Here is a 16,721-nt window from a genome sequence, read left to right as displayed (position 1 = left end):
TGAAACTCGGTTTCATGTGACAGCTGGAATTAAAATTGCAATGGACATGATAATGGAGCAAGCAAACGAATGTGTCCACATGTCTGAATTTGAAACTCTTGAAAATATCAAAATTAACTGTGGTTCTCTCTGCATTTGTTTCTGTCAGGTTAACTTCTACAATTCCTCGAAGGACGGAGGCCGGGACGGCCGGCCTTCACGATTGTTAGAACGTAACCTGAGATTCGGGAGATGGGTGAAAAGACGATTCAAGAGGCCTTTACATCCCACAACAACACATCACTACATTAGCATGGCCTCCCAGTTTAGAACTGGAACTAAAATTTGCAACACAATTGTTATACAGTAGAATTCCACCCATCTCCTAGACATGAACACTGACTGAACACACTCCTCCATCACAACACACTCACAGCATCATCACACGGAATAGATCAAATCTATCCCGACTAAACACTACACATCATAAGAAGATGAAGATGATGTAGAGTCCAATAGTGTCACTTCACTAAAGATCTATTGTGCATCTTCACACTCACAGATCCGGATAGCTTCACACACATAAGGATGGGAAGCTGATCCCATGACATAGCACACACTATTCACCACACTCTGCCAACTCATGAAAAAACACTGGAAAACACACACACACACACACACACACACTCTCTTCTCTCTTTCTCTCACAAAAAATGCTCAAACTCACACTCAGACGAAAAAACACACTTTCACACAGAGACGCACTCACACCCTCACACAAACACACACTCTATGTTGTAAGGAATGAAAAATCTCCATTCTTGAATACATTTAAGAATGTCCCAAGTCACTTCCTAGATTTGCAAAAGTGGCTTGCATTGGAAGATTCCTTAACAAACACTGATTATTATATACATATTCATTTGTTGATTGTTTTTATTACATGACTTCTTGTCAGAGAAACTATGTGATTGTTTTGAGTACACTGACCTCTTGCTGCATTTCCTTTTTAGAATTCAGACCAAATAATATATTTAAGAATTGGATATTTAATATGAGACATCCTTACCATTCAATACCCTGAGAAAAATATGAGCACACTTGCTGAAAGGAACATGGTATTTTACATTGAACATGACATGATTTTGTTTTGTTGCGTTCTTATGCATTTCTTCATGAGTTCAAGTTCATATGTGTTTCAATTGTGAAGTGGACATTTAAGATGCTTTTCAGATGCCTCACAGAGAGCCCATTCACCCACTGAGGTCTGTCTAGACAACCGTACCACTGGAGGTGACAGGATTGGTCAAGAAGGGACAGATTATCGTTATGGGGAAGGTGCCAGGAAAACGTGAGTGTCTTCATGAAGGAACGACACGCCAACTGAAAGTCCAGATTGACTCTATGAACTTTGCTCACATCACCAGAAGAAAGCCTGAACGCCTCATCCACCTGCTGGACTCATGCTACAATTGCCTGATGAGAACAGGTGTTCTGCAGGTGAACAATGCCCTCTGAGCTTCTACAGATGCCAACATTGCCAAGAGACAATTGTTGAATTACACCAAGGATTACACCAAACGTCTTACTCTGTGACCCCTTAAGTGTCTGAATCTGACCCATTGGGGTCAAGGAGGGAATCTGTAAGACTGGAAAAACTGGTTAAAGAGAAAATATCTGACCAGTGGCCTCTAAAGACAAATGGCATTGCTTGCAAATGAACATTTGACACCCTACCCCCTACACCCTCTGAACATCTTATCTGCTCTCTTTCCCTCTCTCAGGCCCCGTCCACACTACTGCCTTTTCGTTTAAAAACGGAGAATTAAAACGAAAACGATCTCCGTCCACACCAGCGTTTTGTCTGCGTATTAGAATTGATCTCCGTCCACATTAAAACGACTGAAAACGCAGATCACGTGACCATTCACCAACACTGGGCATGCGCGCGCCGGTGTAAACAGTGTTTGGCGAATCAGGGAAGGACACGTCATGACTGATAACACCCAATCATAGAGCCGAGCGTGAGCCTCTGCGTCATCGTTTGTAAACTCCTTCGTTTTGTCTCGTCCACACTAAAACGCCCTCCGGAGATTCAAAACGCAGCTGCAGCGTTTCTAAACTTCTCCGTTTTAGGTCTTCGTTTTTCCCGTTTTAGTGTGGACGGGAGGTGCAAACGTAGCAAAAGGTCTCCGTTTTTAAACGAAAACGTAGTAGTGTGGACGGGGCCTCAGTCAATGATACTGAAAGCTCACACAAGAATATGGTTTTAATGTGAATCTGATAATCTTTAAGGATTGTTTAGAATCATTTTGTTGGTCTCAGGGTGACTGGTAATAATGTCTCATTTCCAAAGAAGTTAAAGAAAAGGTAATAAGGTTTTTAAGAATATAGAAATATCTTGCACACAAAAGGGTGTGTCTTTGAGTTAATCTGAATGCAAACTCTCCTTCCCCCAGTAAACATGGTGGGGGTTTCAGTCCATTGTAGTTTGGTGATTGGATCAGGTAAATTTGGTGATTAGATCAGGTAAGGTTTGGCTCTATTTAAGGAAAATGCACAAGAGTTCATGGCTGCTTTCTGTATTCAGATCAGCCCGTGATGTTGTGTCTTCAAGGCTCAGCTCATGTAGTATGTTGGGTAAAGTTCCTTTGTCCTAAAACAATTGATGGTTTGCTCTGATTATCTTGTGGAATTGTAATAATGCATTTACCTGACATAATAAATTGTTATATTTGGCTATTCTAACAGACTTTGACTTTATTTTCATTAGAGTTAAAAGGAATAGTCAAGCATTAACTACTAAATGATGCACAGATATTATTGATAAACCCTTTTCATTTTATGGAGTCAGATGAAACGAGTTAATACATAAGATTAAATGTATTGCATTTAATTAAAATACACTTTGCTTGGAAAAGACGGAACGCGCTTGAAACCTTCACCACGAATCGAATTCCGCGATTTGGGTCGATTTCGTGGCCCTTTTTACATTATTAACAGTAAGAATGAATCCGGGATGTTCTTCATTTCTCAGTTGTGACTGTGTTGAGCTCGAGTCTGTTTAAGTCAAGAGACTGAAATGTTGATTGTGTGTGAAAGTGTGTATTTCAGTGTGACTCTCAGTCCTGCAGTTTCATGTTATTGAGGATCAGCTCGTGTGTTCAATCATTTACAGCTCAATCAGCTGAACTCACAGCAGCAGAAAGAGGCTGAACACTTCAAATATACTTTACATTGTGATTCATGTGTGAGAGTCAAATATGATCTTACCACAGTTTCTCCAGTTTACAGTGAGGATTCTGTAGTACATCAGACAGCAGATTCACTGATTCTCCGATTTTATTCCCAGACAGATTCAGTAGTCTCAGGTGTTTAGGGTTTGATCTCAGAGCTGAAGCCAGAGCAGCAAAACCTTCATCTGTGACGCCACAATCCTTCAACCTGTAGAGAACAACGACACACTCTTCACTCTCTCAGTTCAGATCAGTTTAGCAGTGAATCCATTATTAAAGAGAAAGTTCAGACTTAAAGCACAAATTAATGTTTTTGATGGATCATTAGATTGTGATATAAAATGTTACAAAACATGATCATACAACATCTAAAGTATCATTCAATCAGGAAAAATAATATCTTATTTGCACTATATTAAAAGTCAGTCTAGTGCAAAATCTGCTATAATAAATGACTCTTTCACTGATTCTCAAACTGTGGTACGCAGAGGAATCACTGAAATTAAATATTATTTTACTGGTGGATGATGAAATGATTAAAAGTTCAATGAAACTGATATCTATCATGGCTTCAGTCTGGCAAGAGAAGTGCAGATCATTGTTGTGTTTCCCAAAAGCATTGTTGGCCAAGTATGGTTTCCTGTCGCTCAAACAGTCAAGCGTTGCCGCTTGCAATGTCAAGGTCATGGGTTCGATTCCCAGGGAAAGCAAGAACTGATAAGAATGTAAATGTGTACCTTGAAATGCAATGCAAGTCATTTAGTATAAAAGCTTCTGCCAAATGCAGAAATATAAATGTAATGTAAAATGGTTGCATGTTCTGTCGTTATCAACGTAGTTCAACAAGTCAGTGTTTCCCGAAACCATTGTTTTAACGGACAATCATAAAGTTGTGTGGTTGGAACGACAGCTCTCGACCTGTGGTTAGAAGAATAGTTTCTAGTTTTCATGGCATGTGGACTCAATAAATCCTTATCTTCAGCTAAATAAGCAAGCTATTCACTACAATCTGTATCTTTTATTTAGATGTCATATGAATGTCATTTACGTCTTTTAGTTTGTCAAGAGATTTAAAGCATTGTTTTTTAAAGTGTGCGCATGCGAGTACAGAAAATGTTCATTTTACATTTGATTGTGTGTGAAAGTGTGTATTTCAGTGTGACTCTCAGTCCTACAGTTTCATGTTATTGAGGATCAGCTCGTGTGTTCAATCATTTACAGCTCAATCAGCTGAACTCACAGCAGCAGAAAGAGGCTGAACACTTCAAATATACTTTACATTGTGATTCATGTGTGAGAGTCAAATATGATCTTACCCCAGTCCCTCCAGTTTACAGTGAGGATTCTGTAGTACATCAGACAGCAGATTCACTGATTCTCCTATTTTATTCTCAGACAGATTCAGTTCTCTCAGGTGTTCAGGGTTTGATCTCAGAGCTGAAGTCAGAGCAGCAAAACCTTCATCTGTGACGTCACAATCCCTCAACCTGTAGAGAACAACGACACACACTTCACTCTCTCAGTTCAGATCAGATCAGTTTAGCAGTGAATCCATTATTAAAGAGAAAATTCAAACTTAAAGCACAAATTAATTTGATTGATGGATCATTAGATTGAGATATATAATAACACAAAAAATATTAACATAAAACATCTAAAGTATCATTCAATCAGGAAAAAAATCTCTTATTTGCACTATAATAAAAGTCAGTCTAGTGCTAAATCTGCTTTAATAAATGACTCTATTTCACAGATTCTCAAACTGTGGTACGCAGAGGAATCACTAAATTAAATATTATTTTACTGGTGCATGATGAAATGATTAAAAAAGTTCAATGAAACTGATATCTATCGCGGCATCAATCCGGCAAGAGAAGTGTCTCTTGTCCTGCAGTTTCATGTTATTGAGGATCAGCTCGTGTGTTCAATCATTTACAGCTCAATCAGCTGAACTCACAGCAGCAGAAAGAGGCTGAACACTTCAAATATACTTTACATTGTGATTCATGTGTGAGAGTCAAATATGATCTTACCCCAGTCTCTCCAGTTTACAGTGAGGATTCTGTAGTACATCAGACAGCAGATTCACTGATTCTCCTATTTTATTCTCAGACAGACTCAGTTCTCTCAGGTGTTCAGGGTTTGATCTCAGAGCTGAAGTCAGAGCAGCAAAACCTTCATCTGTGACGCCACAATCCTTCAACCTGTAGAGAACAACGACACACTCTTCACTCTCTCAGTTCAGATCATTTCAGTTTAGCAGTGAATCCATTATTAAAGAGAAAGTTCAAACTTGAAGCACAAATTAATATGTTTGATGGATCATTAGATTGAGATATAAAATGTCACAAAACATCTAAAGTATCATTCAATCAGGAAAATAATCTATTTCACTATATTAAAAGTCAGTCTAGTGCAAAATCTGCTTTAATAAATGACTCTTTTCACAACATAGATTAGTTTTACTGTGATCTGTACTATGTAATATGTATGGAGTATCAATTAGTGTGTGTGTGAGATTTTATTTTAAAAATTTAAAAACAATACTTCAGAAAGTGTCGATGCAAAAAAGTTAAACATTATTAACAGTAAGAATGAATCCGGGATGTTCTTCATTTCTCAGTTGTGACTGTGTTGAGCTCGAGTCTGTTTAAGTCAAGAGACTGAAATGTTGATTGTGTGTGAAAGTGTGTATTTCAGTGTGACTCTCAGTCCTGCAGTTTCATGTTATTGAGGATCAGCTCGAGTGTTCAATCATTTACAGCTCAATCAGCTGAACTCACAGCAGCAGAAAGAGGCTGAACACTTCAAATATACTTTACATTGTGATTCATGTGTGAGAGTCAAATATGATCTTACCCCAGTCTCTCCAGTTTACAGTGAGGATTCTGTAGTACATCACACAGCAGATTCACTGATTCTCCTATTTTATTCCCAGACAGATCCAGTTCTCTCAGGTGTTCAGGGTTTGATATCAGAGCTGAAGTCAGAGCAGCAAAACCTTCATCTGTGACGCCACAATCCTTCAACCTGTAGAGAGACGAAAATAGCATAATTTAAACACTATCAAATAGCTTTCAAAAAAATGTTAATTCCAATTTTTTTTAACAATATCAAACTATTATCCGCGGTTCATGGTAAAATGTTTTTATTTACAACATGTTTTTTCAACAGTGAGAAATGAACTCAATGGCCAATCAGAGGTGTTTCATTTAGTCAGAATCCACTCAGTTTAAAACGCTGGAGCTTTTATTTAGTGCTGATTTCTGAATGTTCGCAAATCCTTTCATTAACATTTTTTTTTCCTTTATGCAGTGTAGACATCTTTATTTTTTATAATGAAACTTTGTGAGATTGTGAACTGAGATGAGTGACAGCTTTTAGTTATTGCAAAGAAAGTGCTCTTTCTAGGCTATATATAATTCAATGAATAAAAGTTTTGTTTTTCTTGCTGCTGAAAGGACAAAAGGACAATTACACGCTGCAAAACGGCACAAATTATGAAACAATATAAAATACGGACCACAGAACTCTAGACAACATCTGCAGCACTGAAGACTTATGAACTTTTATTTTCCTAATGTTTTAAAGGCACAATATGTACGATTTTTTCTAACGTTACACTATCAAAATAAAAGGGCATTTAAATGTGTGGTGAAAGTTATTCTACGTGTTAGTTTGCTTGCAATGCGAAATTAGCAGTAAGCTACAGTAGATCAACATTAGAATAACATACTAACCATATATTATATATATCGTCGCTGCCCGATGAAACTCACGTATGTCCAAAACGGTTACTTTTCAGGAAGTGAAAAAAAACACGTAATTTTAAAAGCAGCTGAACGTAGCGTTGTCATGCTTGGTACAACATCTTTAAATGTAACCATATTCTTGCCAGTGTCATGATATAATCCACATTTGACCCAAAATTGAGTTTAAATGGACATACGTGCATATTGTACAGTAATGGTGATCGATACGCGTTCTTCCGATCATTAATTAGAATGACCAAATCGCGTTTTATATTGACAGATAAATAGGCTACACTCAGTTTATCAAATACGCGGCTCAGTTAAATGTCTCTTGCAAACTATGAAATCAATCAATACACCGACATGGTGATGCTAGACTGATGCTTTATTTACACAATCCAACCATAATTTTGTCGGATATGAGCTGCATTTTATTACAGAGATGAGCTGAATTTTATTAATCATCAGCTAATTTCAAAATCAAAGACATCAATAAGAGAGAGAGGCAATAGCCCTGGTAAGTTCATTTTGTTTCTTTACTTGAAGATGATCGTGTGATTGTGAAGATGATTAAGCGTCTGTGACTTACTTTCACTTTGCGATTTTTGCACGTTGGCTTGATGAATAGACGCTCAGCTATAACACGCTCTCACTCGTTTATTTTTTTTAGCATTTTTGGGAGGAGTAAAATATACATATGCGATTTCAACAATTGCGTTTACACCTAGTAAAGATCCGGACACAATGCGAGCCAGACTACCTCCAGATGGTCAGGCAGATCCGATCACAACGTATTTACACCTTGCATTAACATGCCTTTTTTTATTATCCGGATAACTTATCTGCATACAGATCGCATTTTAATACCAGGTGTAGGGGTCTCAGAGACGAGACCGGCGAGAAACTTCACGGGACCGGCGAGATGCCTCCACAGGGCGGGGAGATACGCAAATGTATACGTGGAAATCAGATGACATGATTTCACAGCTTTTCATTGGTCATTTAGATAATGGGAAGCATGCTGTATACGGAAACGAACCCGGACATTCTATCCGTCAAAAAATCTCAAAATCGGCAACATGGACATTCGCGGTTTTCATCGGACAGCGACGATATATATATACATACACATATACTGTATATATATATATATATATATATATATGTGTGTGTGTGTGTGTGTGTGTGTGTGTGTGTGTGTATGTGTATATGTATATGATCTTATATAACATTGATTTGTTTTATGTACATTTGCTCAACTGTCTAATTAAGCTGTCAAGTCATGACTCGTTAAGCTCTGTCAAGTCTAAGTTAGTGGTGGACGTGGAGCTCTCGACATCTCAAAAACGCCACGCTGATATTGATCCTCATTTTAGTTCTCTTTGTTTGTCCCAAAGTCTACTTGCAATGGTCTATGCTTGAAAGAAACAAGAACTGTGTGCTGCTAAACTTTACGCACAACGCAGTTCTCCACGTCCGTCACCATGGTTACGTCATGCCATGGCAGAACGAGCAGAAACCGAGGCTAGCGCGGATATTGCGTCATTGACAGGCGACATTTTCTTCCGGGATGGCAACTTTTTTTAAAAAATTCTCTGAAATAAAAAAATCTTTGGAGACTTTTAGGATATTGTAAGTGAATTCTTACATATTGTACCTTTAACAGTGAAACTGATTGTTCTGATTGATACTTACTGAACTGATCTGAATTCTTTAATCACAGGAAGCAGCTTCTGAATAACCTTTAGTTTTTCTGTTTTATTTTCTCTTCCAACAAAATCATTAATATCAAACTTGTCCAGCTTCTTCTCTGAGGTCAACAACACAAAGACTACAGCTGACCACTGAGATGAAGAGAGTTCGGTTTCCTTTATTCTTCCAGATTTCAGATACTGTTGTATTTCCTCCACTAGTGAATGATCACCCAGTTCATTCAGACAGTGGAACAGATTGATGGATTTCTCTGGAGAGTTAATGGTCTTGATCTTCTTCTTGATGTACTTAACTGTTTCCACATTGCTGTCAGATCTGTGTGTCTGTTTCATTAGTCTTTGACAGAGAATCTGATGAGACTCCACTGACAGACCCAGAAGGAACCGCAGGAAAAGGTCCAGATGTCCATTTTTACTCCGTAGAGCCTCTTTCACAGCTCTCTGATGCAGAGCAGATAATGAAACATGTATAGACATTAGTTGAAACCAGTCCTTAACTTTAGACCGCAAACTCTGTTTAGTGATTGAGTCAAACACATTTGTGTTGTTGTTTGTGAAGGAGAGATGCGCATATAGAGCCGCTAGATGTTCCTGAACACTCAGATGAACAAAGCAGAAGACTTTCCCCTGATACCAGCCAAACTCCTCTCTGAAGATCTGAGTGCACAATCCTGAGTACACTGATGCTTCTGTCACATCAATGCCACACTCTCTCAGGTCTTCCTCATAGAAGATCACATTGCCTTTCACAAGCTGCTGAAAAGCCAGTTTCCCCAGTTTGAGGATCAGGTCTTCATCTGTCACCTTCTTCTCATAGTCCTTCCCATGTTTGATGTTGGTCTGAAGGATCAGGAAGTGTGTGTACATCTGAGTGAGAGTCTTGGGAATCTCTCGTCTCTCTGCTTCGCTCATCATCTTCTCCAGAACAGCGGCTGAGATCCAGCAGAACACTGGGATGTGGCACATGATGTAGAGGCTCCTTGAGGACTTCAGGTGTCTGATGATTGTATTGGCCAGACTCTGATCACTGATTCTCTTCCTGAAGTATTCCTCCTTCTGTGGATCATTGAAGCCTCGTACCTCTGTCACTCGATGGACACACTCAGACGGGACGAGATCGGCTGCTGCTGGTCTGGAGGTGATCCAGATGAGAGCAGAGGGAAGCAGATTCCCCACAATGAGGTTCGTCAACAGAGCGTCCACTGAGGCTGATTCACTTACATCACACAACCTCACATCGCTCTGAAAATCCAGAGACAGACGACACTCGTCCAGACCATCAAAGATGAACAACACTTTATATTTGTCACTGGATATTTCTATTTCTTTAGTTTCAGGGAAGAAGACATGAAGAAGCTCTGAAAGACTGAGTGTTTTGTCCTTCATCAGATTGATCTCTCTGAAAGGAAGTGGAAATATGAGCTGGACGTCCTGATTGTCTTTCTCTTCAGCCCAGTCTAGGATGAACTTCTGCACAGAGACTGTTTTTCCAATTCCAGCGACTCCCTTTGTCAGCACAGTTCTGATGGGTTTGTCTTGTCCAGGTAAAGGTCTAAAGATGTCATTGCATTTGATCGGTGTGTCCTCTGTTGCTGCTCTCCTGGATTGTGTCTCAATCTGTCTCACCTCATGTTCATTACTGATGTCTCCACTCTCAGTCTCTGTGATGTAGAGCTCCGTGTAGATCTCATTCAGGAGTGTTGGGTTTCCTTGATTTGCTGTTCCTTCATACAGACACTCAAACTTCTTCATCAGATTTGATCTAAATGTGTAGAGGACTTCATGTCTGTAAAATGTAAATGTGTCATTATTATTACATAAACATTGATTATTTCTTTTTTCTACATACAGGAGAACTTCTCATGAAAAATCTTAGCCTAATTCACAACACATGCATACGCTCATGAATTTGTTCTTGATCTCATTCTAATGTTAATGAATTGTGAGCATTATAAATGAGTGGCACAAGCACAAGTTTAGTCATTTGCACAAAAGATGCCCAAACCATCTCCATATAAGGGCTTTCTGCACAACTTACCTCTATATCCTTTGAGATTAAATTACATTGCAGACCTATTATTTATTCATTTTATAACTAATATAATGGAATAACATTTGTAGCTTTATAATAAGAATTAATCACTAAAACAATTATTTTTGAATAGCACTGTTAGACAATTTAATTTTATTCTGTTACAAAAATTGTAAATTGAACTTAGTGCTTTCACATGTGTCTCCCTGTGTGAGCAACATACCCGTTCAAATATCAGATAAAAATAAAAATGCCTATAAACAATCTACAACAAGAAATTTGCTTATAAAATACTGATCACATTCTAATAATGTCTAAAAATGCCATACTATTATCATATTTTTTATTATCAAGAGTATACCTGAGATCAGTCTGTGTATCTCCACTCTTAAATTGCATTGGTGGATCCATAGACCAGTCACCAGACGCACAGCTGGGCTCTGGCTCTGATCTGAACAGAGAGGTTCATGTTAATAATTTAAAATACCATATTTAATAACCTACATATTACTTTATTATCAAATTATTAAAACAATCAATTAATGATCATCATTTAGTTATTTAAAAATTATAAAATTGAACAGTGCTTTCACAGATGTGTCTCTCGGTGTGAGGAACACTATATATGTTAAAATATCCAAGAAAAAAATAAATACTATTTATATTGTTCTAATAACATAAAAACCTATATAATCACTTTTTTTCTAGAAAGAGAATACCTGAGATCAGTCTGTGTATCTCCACTCTTAAAATGCATTGGTGGATTCATAGACCCGTCACTCCTCATAGACACACAGCTGGGCTCTGGCTCTGATCTCTTCTGATCAACTGAACTATAACAGAGAGATTAATGCTAATAATTTAAAATATCATATTTAACAAACTACATATTTGTTTATTATCATCAAATTATAAAAACAATCAATTAATGATCATTATTTAGTTATTATGTATAGTGCCCTGCAAAGCAAAAAGGGCAGTAACTAGGCAGAGTGCAGCAAAATGACTTTCACTAGGGCTTTTTGCAGTTACTGTATAAACGACTTACCAATTCTCAAAACGACACACATTTGAGATAAGATGTTTTGTCACATAACAAAGGATGCCTTGAATGTCATGAAAATAATAACTAATTTTTGACCAAAAATGCATTGCCTTTTTGCTTTGTAGGGCAGTATAAATATATAAATTAAACTTTGTTTAATAAACTGAGTGCTTTCATAGATGTGTCACTCGGTGTGAGGAACACTATATATGTTAAAATATCTAAAAATAAATACTATATTATTCTGATAATATAAAAAGCTATATAATCATTTTTTTTTCTAGAAAGAGAATACCTGAGATCAGTCTGTGTGTCTCCACTCTTAAATTGCATTGGTGGATTCATAGACCCGTCACTCCTCATAGACACACAGCTGGGCTCTGGCTCTGATCTCTTCTGATCAACTGAACTATAACAGAGAGAGGTTCATGTTAATAATTCAAATACATATTGGTTTATTATCAAAATTATTAAAACAATCAATTAATCATCATTATTTAGTTATTTAAAAATAAATTGACCAGTGCTTTCACAGAGGTGTCTCTCTGTGCGAGGAACACTATATATGTTAAAATATCCAACAAAAAACAAATACTATTTATATTGTTCTGATAATATAAGAAGCTATATAATCATTTTTTTTTTTCAATAAATAATATACCTGAGATCAGTCTGTGTATGTCCACTCTTAAAATGCATTGGTGGATTCATAGACCCGTCACTCCTCATAGACACACAGCTGGGCTCTGATCTCTTCTGATCAACTGAACTATAACAGAGCAGATTTAATCCTTTATGATGATAATCATTTAATAAAAGGTCTAAACATTTTTTTCATTAAACAGAACTTTATGTGGAGGCTGATCTAATTGTTTTTAAATAAAATTAGCAGATTTACCCTAATTTAGCCTATCATCTTCTTGTCATCTTCTGTCATTTAAATGTGGTTTAATTTATTTATTCAAAGTACCTGCATCCTGGTGAAAAATTTTCATCTCTGGATGTTTGAGTGTCATCCATGATGAATCTGAAGAGTTGAAACAGAATCTGATCTCAAACACTGATTATGTATGGAAATGATAAACAATCAATAATTCAGAATAATTCAGCTGAATAGATCCTGAGATTCAGAGAAACAGGATCATGAGAAGCAGCGTTCAATCAAATACACAATAGTTGCAGAAGCGGCTGGTCTATTATGGGTGCTGAGGCGCCGGCCCTCCTACCAAGTAAAAAAAAAGTTTTAAGTTTGACAAAAATCATTTCGAGTGAAAAAACGAAGAGAAAATCCCAAAAAAAGTCAAGGGTACAAGACTGTGTACATATTTTAATTTCCAAGCAAAGGAACTACTCCTCCCATAAACCACCGCGCCTCACTGAAGTCGACTGAAGCCAGCGTGAAAGAGCATTTTGAGTGACTTCCAAAACTGACGACGGCCTTTTGAACTTTTTTTAGTGAATGTGCAGGGAAACTCCTTTTCCTCGATTTACTGAAGCTTATATGTAAAACGCAATTGCAGCTACACAGCCAAAACACTGAGCATCTGGTTCGCTCATAGGCTGAGCTGTGGCAACTGCACATCCAATGGCGCGGGGGCGCCTCTGAGGTGCGACCAATCAACTAGACCTACGTCATTACACCATCTTCAGTCTTCACTGACCTTCACGGGGTTTAACCAGACAGTTACCCACACTCACCTCACACTCACCCATCTTTCTCTTCAACACTTTGAACCACACACACACACACACACACACACCTGCTATCTCAATTCAATAAGCTTTATTGGCTGTCTCTGTCACTCGCTCACTCACACATACACACCATGTTTCACACACATTTGCCATTAAAATCTCAATAGGAATGTAACTGTATGTTTGCTTCTGAGGTGCTGGATTACCGTGTTTCATACTAGTTAAAATGTTAAAATCATCTTTCTTCTCATACTTGGTGTTCACGTCAAGAATGTTGTCCCATCCTCTCTTTGAGAACCTTCTCTCTCTCTTTCTGTATAATCAATACAGACTGTTAATATCCATTATCCAACCGTCAATTTGACTACAGTGAATGTTAAAGATATGTAGTCAGCTGGGAATTGATTAAAGAACTGTATTGTATTCCCTATTATTATTTATTGTTATGCGTTTGCACTTTTTCTGTCTGGACATGGGGCATAATAAACATTCAAAAAATAAACAACTTGTTCATTATCATTACCTGTGAAACTGTTGATTTCTACAAGGCAGTTCACTTAATATTGTATTGGGGGGGAGGGGGGGTGATCTTAAGGAAGCAAGCTGACAGATACACTGACTGATCCTGAAGAAGCAGTCAAAACGTCAGACAAGGTTTATTTTAAAAGTTTGGAGGCCTTCGTAAACAGGAGGCCTTTTTCATCAAAAACACTTTAGGGGGAGGCTAGCATATTGTTTTTAAATAAAGTTCTCAGTTTTAACGTAACAAAATCATCTTCTTGTCATCCCCTGTCATTTAAATGTGGTTTAATAGAAACAGGACCATGAGAAGCGGCGTTCAAACAAATAGGCTACACAATACTCGTATACACAAAAGCAGGCACAATAAAGCACAATATCATCAGGCAACACGACACTGCAACACCAGCGAAACAACATTAACATGCTAAAATTGAAAAGTATCAAATTCATATCAAAGAAATAATGCTTATGGAAAATGTGAAGGAAGTCACCTGTAGTCTCGCGTATACAGGCCTTCAGACTGACGGCTTTAGCCAACGTTCCGTTGGCGTGACGTCTGAGGGTGAGACTACTTGTAAAGCGTCTCGAGACCTGAACACTCACCTTGATCAACATGTAATTAGATTCACAAATATTCCTTTTCCTTCAAGTAAGTTAGCTGCACGCAAATTTTAAATTTTCTCATTAAACACTTTGATACTCCGTGTTGTAAAGAACTGACTGCGACCGTTCAAACGGCGGATCAACTCTGAACATTACTTTCACTTTTTATTTGTGTGATTTGTGACGAGCGATGATGACGTCACGTCAGGTTGCATTGCACTGGCAAAGCACATTTTTTAGACTGTGGGAAGCAGTGGCGGTTCTACTCGGAATTACACCCAGGGCGAGACCCCCTTCGAGCGCCCCCCAATCCCCCCCCCCCCCCCCGCAAACAAAACAAAACAAAAACAAAATAAAACAACAACAACCCAACAATAAAATCACATACCGTTCATTTGAAAAACACAGTTAATAGAATCCAGTTATTTTGCTAGTTTAATCTAACTTTAAAGAGAGGAAGTAACCATTAGCGCATTGGTTAGGCTATTGCCTTAAATTATATGCATGGCACACTTTTAGTTATGGCTTGTTAAACAATATTTGTCACAAAATGGAGTTTTTAAAAGTAAAAGGGTCTGAGAGATACTTATTTAGTAACACAATACTTATCTCTTATTTCTTAAATAATTTTGAACAGCTCTCATATTAAACACTATCCAAACTGTTATAGACCTAAAATAGCTTTTGTAGTGTAACGGATCTTGTCGCTGTCATGACTGGATCTGGTCTCTCGCTCGTATTCTGCGTTGTGATTTAACCAATTTCGCTCATTCGTTCCTCATGCACTCAGATGAACAGCAGTCAGCGGGCTCAATTTCTCAATAAATTGCAAGGACACATCGTTTTTGTTGATTGGTATTTACTGAAAAGTGAAATAAAACATCCTCTCAGTGGTGTTTTGCTGCAGACATAACATGTATCAACAGCTCGCGTTCCCCATAGCAACTGTTGAGTTACACTAACAGTATAACCAATAATAGAACATAACACATGACCACATTTCGTATGAAACATGATGCAATAATAAAAACAAAAGCAATAATAAACACAAAAATATACATAAAAACATACCTGAAAAGTGAAATAAAACATCCTCTCAGTGGTGTTTTGCTGCAGACATAACATGTATCTAAATAAAATATAAGATAAAATTAGCAACCTCGTGGCCTTGCTAACGAGAGCACTATCGGACGGAAGTTCACAAAAGGCCATAACTAATCAAATTTACTACTTGAATTAAATGATTTAAACATTGGCTAAACCAAATCACAAACAAAATATTTGAAATCGCTAGTCATTTTGCGTCATAATCGCACAAATATTGCCAAAATGAGACAGAGCATGACCATACGCACCAACAGCTCGCGTTCCCCATAGCAACTGTTGAGTTACTCTATTTACCGTCAAACCACGCATTTTTGTCTGCAGCTCCCAAACAAACCACATGAGGGCACTATTTTAACATGAAATGAATAACTGCTGTTGAATTCAGGAGGATTCACAATAAAACTAAATACAAATCTAACTCTGTTACATTCACCCCCACTGAATTCTACTGAATTTAAGCAGCGGTAGCACAAAAATAAAACACACTTCAATACATTCACATTGGCGTACACACACAGAGATACCTACTGGTATGCCAAACTCTAGGTTATCTGAAAAGAAGATGAAGTGGAAAGAGAGTAGCGCAACACTCTCAGACCAACATCTGGCAGTAAGATGCCCATATACATCTCACAAAACTCCATGTCAAGGTATACCATGGAAAGAAAAAAAAAACATTAAAACATTGGAAAAAAAAAAAATAAATAAAAATGTTGTACCTTGTGTCTTATTTGTTCATCTTAAACGATATTTGTTTACAAACATATTGAACAACTCAGTACTAAAACAAATAAACATTCAAACTGTCTGAATTCTGCAACTAGGCATTGACACAACATCTTGTCTAGTCATAGTGTACAACAGTCTATTCACAGGCTTAAGGAGACGTCCAAAACGAGACCTGGCCACAATAAAGGTCCCGGTGTCAGAACGTGACACATCTTCATCATCAACTTTGGAAACATCTGCTGAAGGATTTGAAATCACAGGATGTACAAGACTCACAGATTCAACCTCTGAATCCAAATACCCAGTAAC

At 37.6% G+C, this 16,721-nt stretch overlaps 1 protein-coding gene across 29 annotated transcripts in view; it reads right to left on the bottom strand.

Moving 5' to 3' along the window:
• The window catches only part of LOC120478693 (NACHT, LRR and PYD domains-containing protein 3), a 31,469-nt gene extending 16,730 nt beyond the window's left edge, over positions 1-14,739 (bottom strand). For 7 of the 29 annotated variants that reach the window (XM_089121434.1, XM_089121441.1, XM_089121440.1 and 4 more), the window contains exons 1-11: positions 14,465-14,739; positions 12,727-12,783; positions 12,418-12,525; positions 12,052-12,165; positions 11,431-11,544; positions 11,073-11,162; positions 8,663-10,465; positions 6,075-6,245; positions 5,249-5,419; positions 4,532-4,702; positions 3,253-3,423 (exon numbers count right to left, since the gene is read on the bottom strand). In XM_089121434.1, the coding sequence (XP_088977560.1) occupies positions 3,253-3,423; positions 4,532-4,702; positions 5,249-5,419; positions 6,075-6,245; positions 8,663-10,465; positions 11,073-11,162; positions 11,431-11,544; positions 12,052-12,165; positions 12,418-12,525; positions 12,727-12,776 (2,963 nt within the window). In that variant the 5' untranslated portion in view covers positions 12,777-12,783; positions 14,465-14,739. Of the gene's footprint in view, positions 1-3,248; positions 3,424-4,531; positions 4,703-5,248; positions 5,420-6,074; positions 6,246-8,662; positions 10,466-11,072; positions 11,163-11,430; positions 11,545-12,051; positions 12,166-12,417; positions 12,526-12,726; positions 12,784-14,464 lie in introns of those variants that run through there. The other 22 variants (XM_089121442.1, XM_089121449.1, XM_089121448.1 and 19 more) reach the window with 10 other exon arrangements.
• Between the last annotated feature and the right edge of the window lie 1,982 nt (positions 14,740-16,721).

This window comes from Pimephales promelas, chromosome 16 (genome assembly GCF_988280905.1).
Source record: "Pimephales promelas chromosome 16, fPimPro1.hap1.1, whole genome shotgun sequence".
Classification (NCBI taxonomy): domain Eukaryota; kingdom Metazoa; phylum Chordata; class Actinopteri; order Cypriniformes; family Leuciscidae; genus Pimephales; species Pimephales promelas.
This window is presented reverse-complemented; position numbering and strand designations above follow the sequence as displayed.